The sequence below is a fragment of the Anguilla rostrata genome, chromosome 1 (assembly GCF_018555375.3).
Source record: "Anguilla rostrata isolate EN2019 chromosome 1, ASM1855537v3, whole genome shotgun sequence".
NCBI classification, from domain to species: domain Eukaryota; kingdom Metazoa; phylum Chordata; class Actinopteri; order Anguilliformes; family Anguillidae; genus Anguilla; species Anguilla rostrata.
This window is the reverse complement of record NC_057933.1, coordinates 73199465-73218193: the sequence shown is the minus strand read 5'-3', so window position 1 is coordinate 73218193 and position 18729 is coordinate 73199465. Positions and strand designations below refer to the sequence as shown.

The 18729-nt window shown below is 45.4% G+C and overlaps 1 protein-coding gene across 2 annotated transcripts; it reads left to right on the top strand.

Annotated features, from left to right (window-relative positions):
* On the top strand, nt 1-18404 carry cblc (Cbl proto-oncogene C, E3 ubiquitin protein ligase). 2 transcript variants are annotated; one of them, XM_064299151.1, is made up of 12 exons: nt 1-1522; nt 7485-7631; nt 9084-9240; nt 9425-9546; nt 9896-10033; nt 10382-10469; nt 11251-11382; nt 13947-14138; nt 14901-15053; nt 15592-15656; nt 16357-16412; nt 16724-18404. In XM_064299151.1, exons 1-12 carry the CDS (start codon nt 1086-1088, stop codon nt 16840-16842), a joined length of 1806 nt encoding a protein of 601 aa, XP_064155221.1. In that variant the 5' UTR covers nt 1-1085; the 3' UTR covers nt 16843-18404. The 2 variants fall into 2 exon arrangements, 1 of the variants encoding a protein (XP_064155221.1); XR_010324117.1 differs by lacking the exon at nt 15592-15656 and having other exon boundaries at nt 16724-16807.
* Nucleotides 18405-18729: the final 325 nt, after the last annotated feature.

Genomic DNA, 18729 nt, shown 5'->3' with positions numbered 1-18729 from the left:
CTTTACCTAACACTCACTGGCTTCTAAACACAAAGAAAACAAACCTGTCGGTCTGCCTGCAACCCGGAAACCCTTCAGCGGAGAAATACCCGAGTGGAGACAGAGAAGCGCAGAGGGAGTCATGCGCTCTCCGCGCTGCCCAGACGACGCACAGATCGCCGGTGTGAACTCCTCTGCTCCCGCGGCACAGGTCTGCTTCACAGCCCGTGCGAATGCGAAGAGACGCTATCGCTAATAACGCCGCGTGCGTTCAGACCACGGAAAAAAGAGAGAGCGAGCCAGCGTGAGTAGCAGGGGAGCAGGGGAGGAGGGGAGGAGGGAGGGAGGGTTGTGCGTGCTGAAGAGTGGGTAGTGGTTATCTGCCCTTGCCCCCCCCCCCTACACCCCTCTTGTTTCTTGAATTTACTTATTGAAATGGAAGGCAGCAGAATGCTTTGACTGAAAAACACCATTGAAGTTCTTTTGGAGAACTGACTCAAGGGAAGGACAGACTCCTCTTTTGGTTTGATCTTATCGTTCGTTTGCGGTATGAGAAAGAACTTTGTAAGCTTATCTTGTTATCTTCGTAACTTATTGATCACTTGAGTTTTAAAGATGTGATTGGGCTTTGCTATTTCCTATTCTTATCCTCTTTCCGGCGTTCAACCCCTTTCATTTGTACTTTCAGACGTTAGATTTTTGTTAACTTTCTCATCTGCCTTTCTGCGGCGACTCTCCCTCCTTCTGCCTCCTTCTGTCGCTTTCATTTTTTTCTTCTACTCTTTCACACCGTCACCACGCGCTTCTGAGTGGACTGAGAGAAAAAAACCACTCTTCTGACTTCTGGACGCGGACAGACTTCTGAATAGCGCTTGCGAGGGGGGGAGTCTGCCCGCTGCCCGAAGTCGCCGGGACCCGTGCCGGCTAGTGGTCGCGGCCGCGCGGCCGAGGGAAGGCGCGCTCGAGGACATGCTGGCGCCCTGACTGGAGCCGCCGAAGCTCGTCGCTCTAGCGCTCTCTCAGTCACAGGCGCCCGAACGCAGGCCCTGGCGGACGCCGGTCTGACCCCCCGGGACGGAGGCGCTCGCCGGGCAGCCCAGAGAGCGATGGCGGCGGCGGCGGCGGGGGGCGAGGGAGGGGCGGGCCGGAGCCCGAGGCTCGGGTTCAAGTTGGGCGTGCCGGCGGACGCGCAGGCCCCGAGCGGCGCGGACCGGCGGCTCCTGGAGAAGACCCTGAAGAGGCTGGACAAGCTGCACAAGCTGGGCACCCACCCGCGGCTGGCCCTCAAGAACAGCCCCCCCTACCTGCCCGACCTGGTGGCGGAGACCTCCGCGCTGCTGGCCGACATGTGGGAGCCCTACAAGGGGGGGGCGGCGGCGGCGGCGGCGGCGGCAGCCGGCGGGGCGGGGGCCCGCGTCCCGAAAGGCGACGAGGGGGTTTACCTCAAGGTCCACATCAGGCACCTGCTGGACAAGACGGAGCGGGCCGTGCTGCTCTTCAAGGAGGGCCGAGACAGGATGTTCGAGGAGGCCTCCAGCTTCAGGTGAGCCCCGCGCTGAAACCCCACGTCCCCATGTTCACGTGAGTGCACCTCTTTAACAGGCCGACCTGACTATCAAACCAAACGAATTACACGTCTGTTGATTTGCGGTGCAGTGAAATAATAGTTTTCAAAAAGGAAGAATGCTCACAATATGCGCTAAAGAACTTTAAGAACCATACCTTTTAGTGCTGGACAGATACATGTACTACTACGGGTCATTGGGAGAAAAACACTCACAGTGAGTTTAGTCTCTCAACCGACAAGCTGCACAACGACTTACTGTTTGTGAACATTAATGAGGGGTATAATAATGTTGTTTTTTTAACAAAGAAAACAAACAATGTTTATAAAGAAAAAAATAATGAGGTTTTCTTTTTCATGTTCTCATCACAACTGTCTTTGACAACTTCTAAATGTTAATGGTTTAATGGAATGGGTGTTAAAGAACCTCACGCTTGATTCTAGACCTGTTTTAAAGCACACTTTCTTTCAGTATGTGGAATTGTAGGTTGCAAATCACATGGAAGACATTTATTGGTCAGTGCAGAATTATTATTTTTTTATTGAAAGACGTAAATCCTCAAAATAGGCTGCCACATAGTCCAACCATTCAATTACAATGGAGTATCCACATTTGTGCTGTTGTTAGGGAGAAAATAAAGGTTCGGTTGCTCATATGGGAAAAACATAATTCTTGTATGTGTGTGTGTGGGGGGGTGGGGGGGTGGGGAGGGTATTGAAAACAAAGGCTGCCACAGATTAAAGTAGCTCAGATGACCCAATGTCATGCAGTCTGCCCCCGGGCTTATTTGGGCGTGGCCGCTCGGGACTGCTGTCGATGAACGATGTCGCGGACACCGCTTTCCCGCAGAACCGGTTCCCCGGGTGAGCCCGGGGAACCAGGCCTGCTCTCGGCTCTGACTGTGCATGTTGGAAGCCTGGGTCGGTCAGACGAGCGGCACTGGCCTCATGTGACAGACTCCGCTGCAGTGAAGGCTAACCGGACAGCCGTGGGGTTTTGTGTTAAAGTGGGGACATTTCTTGAAATGAAGCACATTTGGTTGGCGGGCGGAGTTCAGTAACATTTGGCCGTCCTGTATCAAATATCTGCTTAAATCACATTATTATAGTTGCTCATTCCCGCCTGAGATAAGCGATACCAATCAGTTCACAGGGGAAATAGCCCCTCTGAAAGCACCAAAAAAAAAAAACGACACTCATTTGTTTTTAGATTGATACAAATGACCGTCCATTGATCAGTTTCTTCGTGAAATAAAATGAAAGTGAAATCATGGTATGTCTCCATCTCAGATTAAGGCTGAAGGATTTAGAACAAGAATCTTCCAAAAGTCAGCATATATCAGCAGGATTTAGGAAAAATCATTCCAGTAATCTGTAACCCAGCGGTAAATAAAAGCGCAAGCACAGGGCCGGGTTTCTTATTGCATGCATCGTGCGCTTCAAAATCAAATCAAAATTTGTTTTAAGGAAATCTGATAAAACCTAAACTTTGCATTAAAAAAAGAATGCATTTTAAATCAAATAATTGAAGCTTATGCATATCCTGTGACTGCCCTTTGGATTTCAAATGGCAATTTTGAGTCTAGTTGATTAAGACTCCTAATATTCAGTATCAAAGATAATAATAATAAAGAATACAGAAAGGCTAAACAAGGTTATACAAAAAGGCTTTCAGAATTAAATTTGTGAAAAATTATGTTTCAAATTTTTATTTGTGTGTTTTGTATGTGTCAAAGGCATGTGTGCTGCCTAATTTGACCTTTTGATTTCACCAACATATCGGACGTTTTGTTGCACTAATTTACGTGTACCATTTCCGAGCCCTCGATGGCAAATTGTGTTCAGGCTTTGGTATAAATGGTAAAAATGGCATGAGAACTACTGTCCATAAACCATTACTACAATTGAATGGTAATTTTGATTATAAGTAAGCCCAGATAAGCATTAATTTCTGATAACTAATCTTCAGATGAACTAATATAAATATTGGTGCCAGTGAGGTGAAGGAATGTGGGTTTATAGAAATGTTGTACAGCAAGATACACAAGTCAAAAAAATCTTTCCTCCTTTAATCCCTGCTCACTGTTTAGCTGGAGGCCTCTGTACGTACGTACAAACTCGCGGCAATGTGAAAAAAACATCTAGTACGCATTGTATTAATAAGGTTTCTTTTTCTTAATCCACACATGCTCATTCATGCAAGTGCACAAAGGCACGTACACTCCTTCACATAAAAAAATACACACGCATACACACTGTAGATGAACTTTAAATGGAAGTTGTCGTCTTCAATTGCAGATAAGTGCACAGAGATCTTAGCTCTTCTTCACATGTGACAAAAATGCAAGTGTAGAAGTTTCCACTCACAATCTTAGAGAGCTTTTTCCTTCCTTCACTATACAAAATTTGTACAGATGCCCTTATGCTATTTACATCTAGAATGTCTATGATGTTTAGACACCATAATGAAGACACAGATTATTGAGATTAGTCCGTATCGGGTGTCTTTGTGCCTAGTCCACTGACCGAGCATTACTCTTTCTGAGCTGTTTCAGTCATAGATACCGTTTCTGATGATCTCGACAATAGAATAAAAGATGGTGACGGTTGCTGTTGAGCTTACTATTGGAAACCTGACCTTCAGACAGAGAATACCTGTCAACCCATAAGATATGGCCACGTAAAAAAAATATTATGAGCAAAAATATTTGGTATATTGGAGAAATACAGGTACACATTGTATTAATAAGCTAGCTTGACATGACTATCAAGAAAAAAATGTTATCTTTATTTTTTTTAAAACTTTTTTATTTGCAACAACAAAGACACAGGAATGACAGACAGATAGGAAGGTAAAGGTGGATACAGGTTAACAACATGAAGAATATAGAAATAGAGATATGTACTGTACATATGCATGGAGAAGATGTGCGGTGAATGATTGTTGTAGGGAAGCAGCTGTGTGGAGTGAGTTTGGGCATAGAAGTATTTGAATCATTCATGATATTTGTGGCAGCAGTTATAGTAGAAAAAAACAAAATGGTGGTCGTAGACAGGGCCGGCCCTAGGATTTTGGTGGCCCTAAACAATTCTGTGTTTGAGCGGGGGCCTGCGTTTGAGTGGTGGGGGGGGTTGGGGCGTGGGTGGTGTTGATTCTGTTGAGCGGGGAGGTGGGGGAGGGGTATTCAGTCAAGGCGGGAGGGTGCTGTTGGATTCTGTCAAGCTGGGGTGAAATGAAATGTTGCCATTCCATTTTAAATTTATGTTGCGAGTTCCGCGATAAGGGCTAAATAACGTAATTACGAACATAACGTTGTTTACCTTAGATAAACATTCGATCATGTGGCCCCCCTCGTGGCCGTGTGCCCCCCCAGAGGTTGTGGCCCTAAACAACCGCATAGAGCGTTTATGCCACGGGCCGGCCCTGTCGGTACAAAATAAAGAAAAAAAAGAGTGGATAAATGATGAAATAAATAAATAAATAGAAGCAGAATTTCAATGTTGTGTGTTTGTGTTAGTGTGAGTGTGTTTCCACTTGTATGTCTGCCTCTAAAGAGTGTATATCTGTTTGCAAGTGTGTGGGTGTATGATCCTTTTTGTGTTTGTGTATGTATGTGAATGTACACAAATGTTATTTGTGTTTGTTGTGGCACTAGCTCACAGGCAGCTTAAGAGATTTAAGAAGTTTTGAATACTTTTCATTGAATTGTTCAGCTTGTTTTTTTTGTAGGGCTGAGTTTTGTTCCGGTGTTACCTGTTCTGTTAAAAGATTTAACCACTGTGAGATGGTGAGTTGTTTTCTGTTTTTCCAATTTAGTGAAATAGTTTTCTTAGCGTTAGTTAGGGCTACCAGTAGAGGTGTTGTGATTTGTTTTTGTGATGTGTCAAGTATACCCAAGTCTCCTAGTATGCACAGTGATGGGGATAGGGGGATGTTGCACCCATAGAACGTTGATAGTTTAGTAGTTATTTCTTTCCAGAATTGTTGTACTGGTGGGCAGACCCAGAGTGCATGGAAGTAGTGGTCAGTCGTGTTAAAGGTACAGTGAGTGCATGTGTTTGATCCGGTAAGTCCCATTATGTGCGTCTTGTGTTGTGTAATATGTATTCTGTGAGTGACTTTGTATTGAATTAGTCTAGTGTTAGTGTTCATGGACATGTTGATGGTGTTTTTGCATATTATTCATGGTTTATTTCACATTATAAAGAGTCTCCAGCTCTGGCATTGGCCTAGCTTAGTTCTATTAAAAGTGGGCCATCTTGTCTACACTGTGGAAAAGAAATCTGCTGTGTTTTCAATATCCACAAGGTTCATGATGAATTGCTAAGAGTTCTGTTGTAAGACAGCTCTTTAAGAGGGTTATGGGACAGTTATGGGCCAAGAGCATCTCAGCTGACATCAAAGGAGACAAAAGCAATGGAAAGAAAACCAAGGTTCTCGGTGCCCTAGATTGGCACTGGCCTGGCGCGGACTGACTCAGGCTGCATCTCGATGTCGTGCCGGCTGATGGAAAATTACCTGGTCTTGCAGAAGAGGGACCAGAGAGGCGGGGCCTGTCGTGGTGGGCAAAAGAGGGGGAAATCATTTCCTCCTTTTTTTTTAAACAGCCATTTCTTGAAGTGAAAACGTGCCTCAGTTACTGTCATGGTCAATTTTTTGCCAACAGAGTGGAGAATGGGGGCTTAAAAGTAACAAAGTCAACAGTATGGAGGTTTGATTTTTTTTTTGTTGTTTTTCTTTGTTTTAAAGAAACAGATGGGTACAGAGGGGAAGAATTTGAATAATGTATGTATTATTAATAATAATAAGTAATAATACGTATTGGGAGATAGTAACCCTAAAAAATTATCATAAAATCATCATATTACAGAAGTCAGCTATGTCTTTCTGAGGAAGTCACCATTTTCAAGTAAGAATGGTTTTTAAAATGTTTAGTGGCAATTTGACCACTATTGAGTTAACACTTGGTAATACTGGTGTTGTTTTTGAACTAAATGGTTCCAGTAATGCAACAGACTTTCACGTGATGGAATCTATTCAGAATAACCTACATTATACAGTAACCAACAAACTTGAAGAAAAAAACATTTCCGTTAAAAGCCATAATGCGTAGTACCGAAGATGATGAATCACAGTATATGTTACCCAAACAACCAATCAGCCAGAAACTGTAATGTAACAACATTGTTATGGATATTCCTTTCTAGTCCTGGGATTTTCCAGCTTCCAGCACACCACAAAAACTATAAGTTCATATGCTCACAATCGAGGCTCTGCCGTGTCTGAAAAGTTGCGACTTCATCGGTGGGCATTAGCCTGTTCAGTTTGTCCGTTATAATTCTGCGGTTTAAACTAATGTGTATCTGAGACATGTGTAGTAATTACAAGAGTGCTGTTTGCTGTGTGTAGATCTGTATTTGAATAAAAGCCTGCAGTAGGCATGCAGAATTGTTAAAAACAGTACAATGGAATTTGACAGGTATTCTATTCTGTTTGAAGTGATGGCATTGCTATGGTGACAGTTGAGGGGGGGCTAAGTGGTCAGTGACCAATGGAAAATTCTTTCTAGCGCTCAGAGTCAGGACAGGAAATAGCGACAGTGATTTCCTGTTTATAGCAGGCAGAGAGCAAGAGTGCATAGTGAGACACAGAGCACAAATTTGCTCGTACCAGCGCTCACCTCTATGCACAGTAAAATGTCCAGTGTTAATTCAACTTTAGCAGAGTACATATGAGTCTAATAGGGACCATATGTACTCTGCAAGAGTTGATTTAACACTGAATGCTTTACTGCGTGTCTCTAAGAAATGTATAAGTATGCTTACACTCATCAAAATGCATTTGTACATGTGCCAATAATTGTGTTCCATATATTTCTTCTGTTCAGAAATGAATTTCAAGCAATCGCTGATTTTATTCTCTCCTATTGTTCATCTTCAGGAAGAACCTGACCAAACTGACCCTGCTATTCAGCCACATGCTTTGTGAGCTGAAGATTTTGTTTCCGGGGGGCCAGTTTCAAGGTGACACCTACAGGTTCTGTAAACCAGAGGCTGGGGAGTTCTGGAAGAAAGCTTTTGGAGACAGGTGAGTGAGAGGGTGAGGTATGGAAAGGTAAAAACTTCAGGGAAGGGGTACATGACAGGCAACAAAAAACAGACTCATTCCCACCTACCATTCTACTGATGGGGAATTCCATTATAATGTGATTACTCATCTTAAGCACAATTAGCATTGTCTCACCCATGTGACAAGTGAAGTGATTTAGGCCAGAATTAAGGAATGGCATTTAAGCTGCCTGCCTTGTGCAGTGACATTCCCCCTCTGCCTCATTTGAGGGCCGAATGGAGATTTTGAGATTTTGATAAACTTGATAGGGGGTTGGGTCCAATAGAATTCAGAGGGTCTCTGGTAACCTGGCGACTTACATGTTATCATTAAAGTGCCATTTTGTAGAGGTACTGCAGGCAGGCGCTTAAATTCTGCAAGTATCGACAAGTCAAAATACAACTGAAACAAGGCCAGGAAGCTGCCAATCCTCATGCTCTGTGTAGAAACAACATTTTCTCTCAACATAAAAAAAAAAAACTTTTTAAGCACCCCCGCCCTCCTGCCTTCCTTCCTCAGTTCGGTCTGCCCGCTCATGTACGCAGGCCCAAATCCTTGCTGCGACATCGTCTATCAATTCAGGAGAGCGCAGGCTAGCCTACGCCTCCTCCAGAATGCCATTAGCCGGCCACCACTTCTTCTCACAGTGCAGCTCCGTGGCTGAGCTACGCAGCCATTACCCCCACGTATCTGTTAGCAGGCAGCAGCGGTCTCATCAGCCGGAGGAGCACGTCTTGAAGGAGGCGGTGGGGAATACCCCGCCGCTCGATCCCTCCACCCCTGGATAAGACTCAGGCCAGCTTTGCACCACCCTGCCTGGCTGCTGACTGGGTGTGACAGCCTAGGATTGTGGGCTGCGTGGGCTTGCGCAAAGGGCCAGTGCTTTTGTAGTTTTGTAGTTTTGAGTTCACTTCCTGACAGCCCCTAAGACGATCTGTTTTTCCACAAAGTTCAGCATGTAACACCTGGCTCGTGGCCGTTTGGAGAATATCTCAGTCACAAAAATGTGAAAGCATGTCAATTGTGAAACTGATTATTATGAACTCATTCTCACAAAAGAAAGCTTTTTAAAGAAAGTTTGCAGAAGACATGATGTGCATGTGCCTTGTAAGGTGTGCCAAATGACTTGAGAGTAAATACAGAATGTGGCACAGCAACTGGAAAATGGGAGTGACCTCATGGGAGGTGAAATTTGACAGTAGACACCTGAGACTCTGCCTGGGGGGGTGGGTGTGTGGGGCGGGGGATACTGCTCAGGTATGAATACCAGTCTCTCCTTTTCTGGGGTACATTCTGCTGTATAAAGTAGCAGATAATTACAGTGGAATAGTATTAAGAAAATATGCATTATCTCATTCTCTCTATCTCTCTCTCTCCCTCTCTCTCTCTTTCCCCGCCCCCCACCACTCTCTCTCTTTCTCTCTCTCTCAGGTGCATCGTGCCCTGGAGCTCTTTTAAGCAGCAGCTGAAAAGGGTGCACAGCTTTGAGGAAGGCATGGAGGCCATGGCCCTGAAGTCCACGGTGGACCTCACCTGCAACGACCACGTCTCCGTCTTCGAGTTCGACGTCTTCACCAGGCTCTTCCAGGTACCGCCGCACGCCCCTCCAGCACGCATCGCACAGGGCCGCGTTTCGCCCCAAATCTCTCATACGACACACACACACACACACACACACACACACACACACACACACACACTGCGCGATCCTGTTCAAAGAGTAACAGGAACCACCGTGCCCCCCATAACTCCTTCTCTCCGGTTCTCCTCAGCCTTGGACGACTCTGCTGCGGAACTGGAATCAGCTGGCCGTGACGCACCCCGGCTACATGGCCTTCCTCACGTATGACCAGGTCACGGCTCGCCTGGGAAACTACACACACCGGCCTGGGAGGTAGGGAGAGGGGGGGGGAGAGGGGGGGATGAGAGATGAGTAAAGTGAAACCAAAATAGGGAGTAGTATATTTATTGGTACTTAATTTTAGCCATTTTACCGTTTTGTTTTTCTTTTTTTTAAATATAAAAGTGCATCTCATGGAGTCCAACGATGTATGAAAACAGACACTGTAACATAGAGCTGTATATAGATACAACATAGAGCTGTATATAGATACAACATAGAGCTGTATATAGATACAACATAGAGCTGTATATAGATACAACATAGAGCTGTATATAGAATAACAGGGCTTCACAGTAGAAAGCCATGCTGCGTCAGAGGTAACGTGTGTCTCTCCCGTCAGCTACATCTTTCGTCTGAGCTGTACGCGCATGGGCCAGTGGGCCATCGGCCACGTGGCAGGAAATGGCGTCATTGTGCAGACCATCCCCCAGAATGCACCTCTGTGCCAAGCGCTCCTCAAGGGCTTCAGAGACGGCTGGTGGGTATTACTAGCAGGCTCACAAACAAGCCCAAATACACATAAACACGTGTGTACCCATAAACATACACACACACATACACACACACACACACATATACCCATAAACACATGCACGCACACACACACACACACACCCACACACCCACATACCCACAGACACACGCACACACACACGCGCGCTGCATACGGCATGCTCACAAGTGTTGCTTTATAAAGCTGACGGTGAAGGCGCTGTAACATTTTGTCCTTGTGGGGCAAATTCGGAAACGCGCAAACAGTAACAGTGGCCCTCTGGTTTTTCACTTGCGCATTCGTGTGTCCTGAATGTGGTGTGTGTGGCCGTAGCTACCTGTACCCGGACGGCCGTGACGTCAACCCCGACTTGACCAGCCTGTGCGGCCCTGCGCAAAAGGGCAAGATCAAAGTGACTGAGGTAACCACACCCCTCCTGCGTAACAGCCATTGTGCCTCAGCTGAGATCCCTGAGTGTCCCCGCCCGGTGCTTTGTGAAAGAGCTGTCTCTGCCTGTGACTCTGTGATCTCACCGTTTCCTGCCCTGTCCTGCCTTTCGGCTTTCGCGAGCTCTCTGCGCTGCAGCAACATCCTGTCAGTCATTTCCCCTCCCTCCTGTTTGGCTTGTTTGATGTGGCATCCCGTCGCTCGCCGGCGTGACTGCGTCCCCTCTTTCCATGCGCTGACGATGCCTGGCAGTGTCTGTCAGAGAACGACATTACGAGAACGCAAGAGACGTGACCTTGTCTCTTGCGTTTTCGTAATGTCCGGGAAAGCCTCTGTCAGCCAGCCGGTCTGTGCGAGTGTGTTTGTGTGCAGGGCCGGCCTGACCCAATAAACAAAGTAAACATTTGTTTAGGGCCCCTCAATTGGTTCGGGGTTATATATATATATTTTTAATAAATAATTGTGTTCCCTAAGACAATGGCTTTTTCATTGATCTAAATATATTTCTATTGGTGCCAAATCTTGCTGAGGGCCCCCAAAAACCTTGGGCCGGCCTGTGTGTGTGTGTGTGTGGGTGTGTGTGTGTGTGTGTATGTGAGTGCGTTGTGTGTGTGTGTGTGTGTGTGCATGTGTGTTTGTGGCTCTGTCTATATGCTTGTCAGTTGATGTGTCCCACAGTCTCCATGTGCTATAATGTCCCTCTGGTTAGCGTAGCTGACCCCGGGTGCGTCCGTGTGTCTGTTCTCTCTCCTCAGGAGCAGTATGAGCTTTACTGTGAGATGGGCAGCACCTTCCAGCTGTGTAAGATCTGCACAGAGCGGGACAAGGACACCAGGATACAGCCCTGCGGACACCTGCTCTGCCGCCCCTGCCTCTCCAGCTGGCTGGTGAGCTGGCCCGCTGTGCCTGAGACACACATACACGCACACACACACACACACACACACACACACATACATGCACACTCATACTCACACACATACACACATACTCACACACAGACACACACACACACACAAACATACACACACACACAAACACACAGACACACAAACACACGCACATACACACACACTCATGCTCACACACGTACACACACAGAAACACACGTACTCACACACAGAAACACACATACTCACACACACACACATACTCACATACGTACACACACACTCACACACAACACACACACACGTGTGTGCACACATACATGCACATACACGTGTGGGCACATACACACACACAGCATGCATGCACGCATGCACACTCGCACACACAAAGACACTCCCACATGCATGCACACACACACGTATGCATGTGCAGTCACGCACACTCGCACACATGCAAACCCACTCACACATGCACGAGTGTACACACACATGCTTGCACACATGCACATGCACACAGACACATGCACGCATGTATGCACGTGCACTCATGCACACTCGCACACAAACAAGCCCACTCGCACGCGCTCACATGTACACACACACACACACACACACACGTAGGGTTTAAGGGCACCCACAGCTAATCCCAGTGCAGTGATCAGCAGTTTACCTCAGAATTTACCATCTAATTTATCATGCATGTCTAATTAGAGCTGGTTGGTGCTTATTTGAAAACAAATCAACGGTAATGTGTCCAGCTGGATGTTTAAAATGCACACTCCCAAGCAACTGAGAATATTCATTAATCTTCTGTATGTCCACTCGAGTCCTTGCCCTGTGCTTTAAAAGCTGGTGCTGGTTTAACGGTTTTTCCAAAGGTGTATGTTCTTTATTAGCTAATTACAACTGCCAGTTCTGACAGGGGTGACTTAGCATCAGCTTGGTTCATTGCCTAAACCTTTAAGTTGCCCTGTATACGCTTTTAAATTTGAATGCTTCAGGGTATACAAGGATTTTCTACCTTGAAAATAATGTAAAATAACCATGCTAAGGCATATCTATGATGCACTGGTAAACTCTGGCACCTGTGTTACCTGTATTTGTTATTCTAATGTTTATTTAAAGTTCCAGCATTAAATCTGCTGTTACGTTCAACATAATGGAATTAATTAGGCTATAATCTAATCTGCCTGCTAAGTGTCGCTCACATTCGCTCATTACATGGTATTGACATTACTTCTAACTATCCAGTTAGCTACGTTGGTTGTGGTAATTTACTCAGCATGAGTGGGTGGGGTTGAAGACAGAGTAGGAGACTTCTTTGATTGTAAACACAGGCTAAGAAATGCTGCACTGTATGCCTTTACATTTAAATTTAGATGTAGTGTGAATGTTGTTCACTTCTACAAGAGTGAATCAGGCAGTTTGGTGCTCAAACCACTGTTAATGTGAAGGGAAGTCTACACCCACCTACGTATCATATTGGTTTTCCTTTGAGTCAAGTTTGACACCTCTACTGTTGAGCCATAAGAGCACATTAGCCTGCAGTTGGTCCTCAACAATAAAATTCTGACCTACATTTATTCTACAGCGCCACTTAAACAGAAAAATTGGAAAAAGAAAAAATGAATGAGACAAGAAAAGTTATAAGCATATATGATATGTATACATATATACATTCTTCTATTTGAGAGCTTCTGGTGATTGGCTGTTCATAAATCAACAACAGTAAGCGTAATGGAAAAAATGGCATCTTGTTCCTTGTTCCTAAATTAAAAACAATTTGTCTTGGTTTTCTCAATGGACAAACCTAGAAAAACACACTTTTCTACCTTGCTATTGACATGTTTTTTGGTAGTTCAGTGAGATGCACTACAGTCAAAATCACCCTCAACGCCGCTCACTTGTGCATCTGTTAGCAGTCTCATAGCACCTAGGTGCTAATTGGCTTCAATGTCCATTTCAGCTGCTAGCAGTACAGTTTAAAGCTCTGCGGGGGAAAAAACGTCCAAACAAGTGGACCACAGTTTCCTGTTCGTTAGCGTACGCTTCTACTTATATGTTGCGTAGACACTTCTCAGAAAGACAAGGTCTTAGCTGCCACAATAACCACCGGTTTTCTGTTTCTAATTATGGCCGTAGGTGCTGTCTGAAGCATACGTGTGTACTGTTGCTATCAGAGTGACACTGCTAGCCTGACTCTCCCTCTGTGCCTCGGGTGGTGCAGTGCGGAGTGGTGAATGGTAAATGGGCTGCATTTATATAGCGCTTTTATCCAAAGCACTTTACAATTGATGCCTCTCATTCACCCGTTCACACACACACACACACACACACTCACACACTAACGGTGAAAGGCTGCCATGCAAGGTACCAATCAGCTCGTTGGGAGCAAATAGGGGTTAGGTGTCTTGCTCAGGGACACTTCGACACGCCCAGGGCGGGGGATCGAACCGGCAACCCTCCGACTGCCAGACAACCGCTCTTGCCTCCCGAGCGATGTCGCCCCCGCGGTGTCCGCTCGGTTAACGTGTCCCCGTCGTTTGCCGCGTCTCTTCCAGAAATCGGACGGACACACGTGCCCGTACTGCCGCTGTGACATCAGGGGCACGGAGTCCATAGTCATCGAGCCCTTCATGTCGAACTGGGGGAGGAAGACTGAGGTGCAGGACGAGGACGCGGACCTCGAGGAAGACGAAGACAACGACTTGGAAGACGTGGAACTAATGATGAAAGAACTGGCCTCCATTAGGGTAGGGAAGGGAACTGTGGAGTATTGGGGCATCCAGCTCATTGATGATGTACAATGCCTCTTTAGGATTACGACTAGAGTATTACAGGCTTGTATATGCAGGTCTGAGCGCCACACCGTGAGAAATATATAACCCACAGTTGGCACAGTGTGATCCTGTAGTTGCCTATTTAGTGTCAAATGGGAAACGGCAACGTCATCATGTACCATGCTGTCTGTGGTGCTGTGCCTCCTTCTCCAAGTACAACCAAGAGTCTCTCTCTTTCTCTCTCTCTCTCTCTCTCTCTCTCTCTCTCTCTCTCTCTCCCTCTCCCTCTCAGTTTCAATTTCAATTTAAGTTGCTTTATTGGCATGAAATACAGACATACTTATTGCCAAAGCATACATATATAATATGTGAAATAATAATAATATTAAAATAATAATGGTAAATGTAACAATATATACAAATAACAGCATTGACAGCAACAGAAGTAAATCAATAAATATGTACAATGTTTATATGGGGTGGGTGGTCACTCACTGTCCCTCAGGTTATGGCAGGCTGAAATGACTGCCGCAATTGGGCTGTGATCCTTCCCTAAAGAATTGCACATTTCTTCTTTTGATTTGTAATTAAAATTATTTATAATATGGGATAATTTTTGGAAATATTTTTTTCTAATTTGTAAATATTTTGTGCAAGTAAGGAGGAAGTGCATCTCTGTTTCCACCTCTCCTGTCTTACAGTGACCCTCTCTCTCTCTCTCTGTCACACGTACAGCTGTTGGAAGCAGGGAATCAGAGCCCCCCTTCCAGCCTTGCCCCTCCACGCCCACCCCCAAGGCACAGCACCTCCTCCCCCTGCAGCTCCCCTCGGCCCCCCCTTCGGCCCTCCGTCTCCGAGATCCTGGACAAGTACTCTCACTCCCGGCCCGTGAGTGTTGTAGCCTCTCTCTGAGTGTGTGCGGAGCGTGCGGCTTTGTCCAGGCCAAGGCTCCAACTAAATGCAGCATACGCCAGGGCTAGTGTTTCTTCAAATGTCGTTAAGTTACCACTACACGGTACAGGGAGAGACAGGATTTAAGCCTACCTTCCTCCAGCAAGTTTCTCTTTTCACATGTCAACCTCAATCATATCCACACTCAAATTTATATTGTTTTTGCCCACTTAACTATACCGAGCATTCATCCCAGGTGGTGACTGACAATAGTTTGCCAAGTGGCTCTAAGTGTGTCGTAATTTAGCATGTTAGCATGTCCACAAGAGGCTCACAACATGTTAAAAGTCGACTATTGAAATGTGAGCCACTTGGCCAACCATGATTCGGCGTGGAAGGTTGAGGAATTTGCTAGGTCTAGGGCCCGCCCATCCCAGCTAGCGAGAGTCAACCAATCACATGAGGGCAGCGGTGAGGTCATTAATTAGCATTTAGGAGGTCTCTTCATACTCTCTCTCTATATATATATTTGCAGGCCCATGGCAGCTCCCATGGAAAGACAGACAGACAGCTCCACAGACAGTCTGCTACTGGCAGCAGGTGACTTCCCAGACTGAAATCAGCCTCCCTTCATAGAATTAGCACACATGATACCAATGAGTGACAGTTATCTTGATCTATGTTGAGTGAGGGTGGTGTTTGTTGGTTGGTATTTATGAAAATTAAAGGGAACTGATGTGCAACGAGTTGCCTGTTTTCCCAACAAACCTGCTGGAGAAAGGGGGGGGGGATCTCTCAGTCATGGATGTCATGGGAACTGGACCTAAGGATTCTCTCCCATTGTACCATGGTCCTGATGCATGCAGGAACAGTCATCCAACAATGAGCAGAGGTGGGGAGTCCAGGGGTCAGAAAGTAAAAGTTCTGCTGTGTGGTTCCACCACCCATGAACTCAGACAGCTGATTTCACTAATTAGTTCAACTTCCTGGCTGAAGAATTGTGCTAATTAGGATAATTCAGGTGATTGGAACAAAATACTGGGGTGATCGTTTACTTTTTGAACGTGTATTTTTTACCTCTGCGAATGAGGAGGCCATTTCTGGGAATCCTAGGGGGCTGCGACCTCAGGTTGGCAAAGTCTCTTTCCAACAGGTGTGCAAAATCGCCCTATCTGTGTTTCCTAAAAAACACATTAAGCAGCAGCAGCATCTGCGTTCTCAGATGCCAGCCTGTGAGCAGTAGGTTGGGCTTGTGAGGTGGCTGATGGGATAGCTGTGGTAATCTCCTCTCTCTGTGCAGTGAAGTAGCAGAAGCTGATTACAGCAGGCCTTCATCCTCACGGGCGACCCAAGACAGTGAGTATCAGAGAGATGCAGCGAGTGTGTGCGTGTGTGTGTGTGCATGTGTGTGCCTCTGCGCGTGTGTGTGTGTGCATGTGGAAATAAGTGTTCTGTCCTGTTCTGAGATATGTTGAGACAAACAGACACAGAAACACAGACAGAAACAGAGTAGACAAGACTGTTGGCCACAAAGACAATCAACATTCTTTGACTGTGTGACTCTTCCCCTGCACTCCCCTTGTCCTTTATCCCTCTCTCCTGCTCTCCGTCCCTCTCTCCTGCTCTCTGACTCTCTCCTGCTCTCCGTCCCTCTCTCACACGCACAGGTGGAGTGCTGTGGGGCATGCCGTCAGTCCCGGGAAGACATGGACAGATGGAGGCAGCGGGGAGTTCGCAGAAAGACAGGCACAGTTGGAGAGAGATGGAAAGATCCATGTCCTCATGACATCATCCTGACACCCCCCCACCCCCAACCCCCAAACTAGCACAGTTCCTGACATCACACCTAGAGCAAGACTCCAATAAACGCAGGAGCTGAAGAGAACTGAACTGAACTGAACTTTACGCTTCCCACTCGGACATAAACAGCACAGCCATATCAGGACAGAAAAACATGTGTATGTAATGATGTATTTTAAAAAAAGACTTCATTGTGATACAGATGTGCTGACTATGGGCCAATTCATTTAGAATGGATCAGTTAGGTGTAGGGACAGTTTTATTTTAATATGTACTTCTGGTGGGGTTTTAATAGCTTAAAATAGTCACAAACAGATTTGCATATTGGTTTTTATATTGTGTCTGTACTTCCCTTCATATAAAAGAAAAAAATATGATCAGACTATTCTGTTAATTAATTTGAGGGGGGAGAGCGAGAACGAGAGAGAGTGTGTTTGGGAGATGTATAGAAAGATGGATATTGAAAGAGAGAAAAGCAGGGAGGCGGTATGTGGGGTAAATTAAGAAGGTGTGAATTCAGTGAAAGGATAAACTCGATGACACTGGCAATAGAGAGGAGATTCGCTGAAAATAAATCCCACACCAAGATAAAGAGGCTTTCAGTGACCATAATGGGTTTGGGGGAGTATGGATTTTTATATTTGTAAACTGAAAGAGCTCTATGTGAGTGGAACTTTAATGGGATGATAACTAGGAGCGATATTTGATGGATATGGCGTCGAGGTGATTGGAAATTGAGAGTCAAAAGGCAGACGAGTTCTAGAATGGACTGCACAAAATACTTGTCGGCTCCGTTTTTGATATTTGCAGCTATAATTGATGTGTCGGTAAAAGACAGCCTATTTAACAGGTGACTATTTAACATTTACCTGTCCTGTGTAAAAGACTGTAATGCATGCGTGACAGTTTGAGGGTTTTAGACTAAGCTATTTATTTTTCAAAATGTTGGTAAAAAGTATCTCTTTATTTTTTTTTAGCTCTCTAGAGCATTGATTTTAATCTCCTTTATATCTGTGTTAGTCAGCGCTGTGTTTGTACAATTTCAGGATTTACAGTTATTAAGAAATGCAATTTATTTTTCAACAGCATTTCCTATCCTTCAGTTTTATTTTGTATCTTCAATGCTCAGTTGTATTTGTGGATCTGTCTCATCTCCGAAACATCTTCAGTCAATTCGAAGGGTTCGTGAGCTAGCAGCCAGCCATGCAAAAAGCGAGATGCATGCGGTATGACAGAGTGGGAATGCTGCTATGTTATACCCAGTACCCCAGTTTATATTCCAGATTTGTGGAGCTGCTGATGGACTTTTCACCAAAATACTGCTGTGCTGGTACAGCTCAGGGAGTGGTTGTGTCACAAGGGGTTTGAGGGACAGCTGACAGGGGTCAGTAGGCACTGAATTTGGTAGAAGGCCTGGTTAAAATGATATGCTAGTCTGAGAGTAGGGAAATCAAAAATGTGACATGTATGTGTTGAAAAACCCTGACACAGCAGACTCGCAGTAAAATCAAAGCAATCAAAACAATAAATAGCCAATGCACGAAAACATCCAGCAAAGTTCAGCAGTTTGAATCTATTTCCATTCTTCTCATTAGCCTACCCCTACTGCATAACATATAATTATGTTTTTTTTTTTGTGTGTAGATGATGTAACCGCAAAAGTGTAAAAAAAGTGTATAGGCTACTTTCCGCAGATAAAAAATATAAATAGCACAACACTCTATAAATATGCCACTTCCACATACCCGTGGCTCTCATAACCGCACTGAATGCTGCCTGTGACAGTGTGGTGACGTTGCCACCAGTCATCACTGAGTGGTAATTGACTGGCCAACATGGGTGACTGGGGAGGTGCAATGTGATAATAAATCTC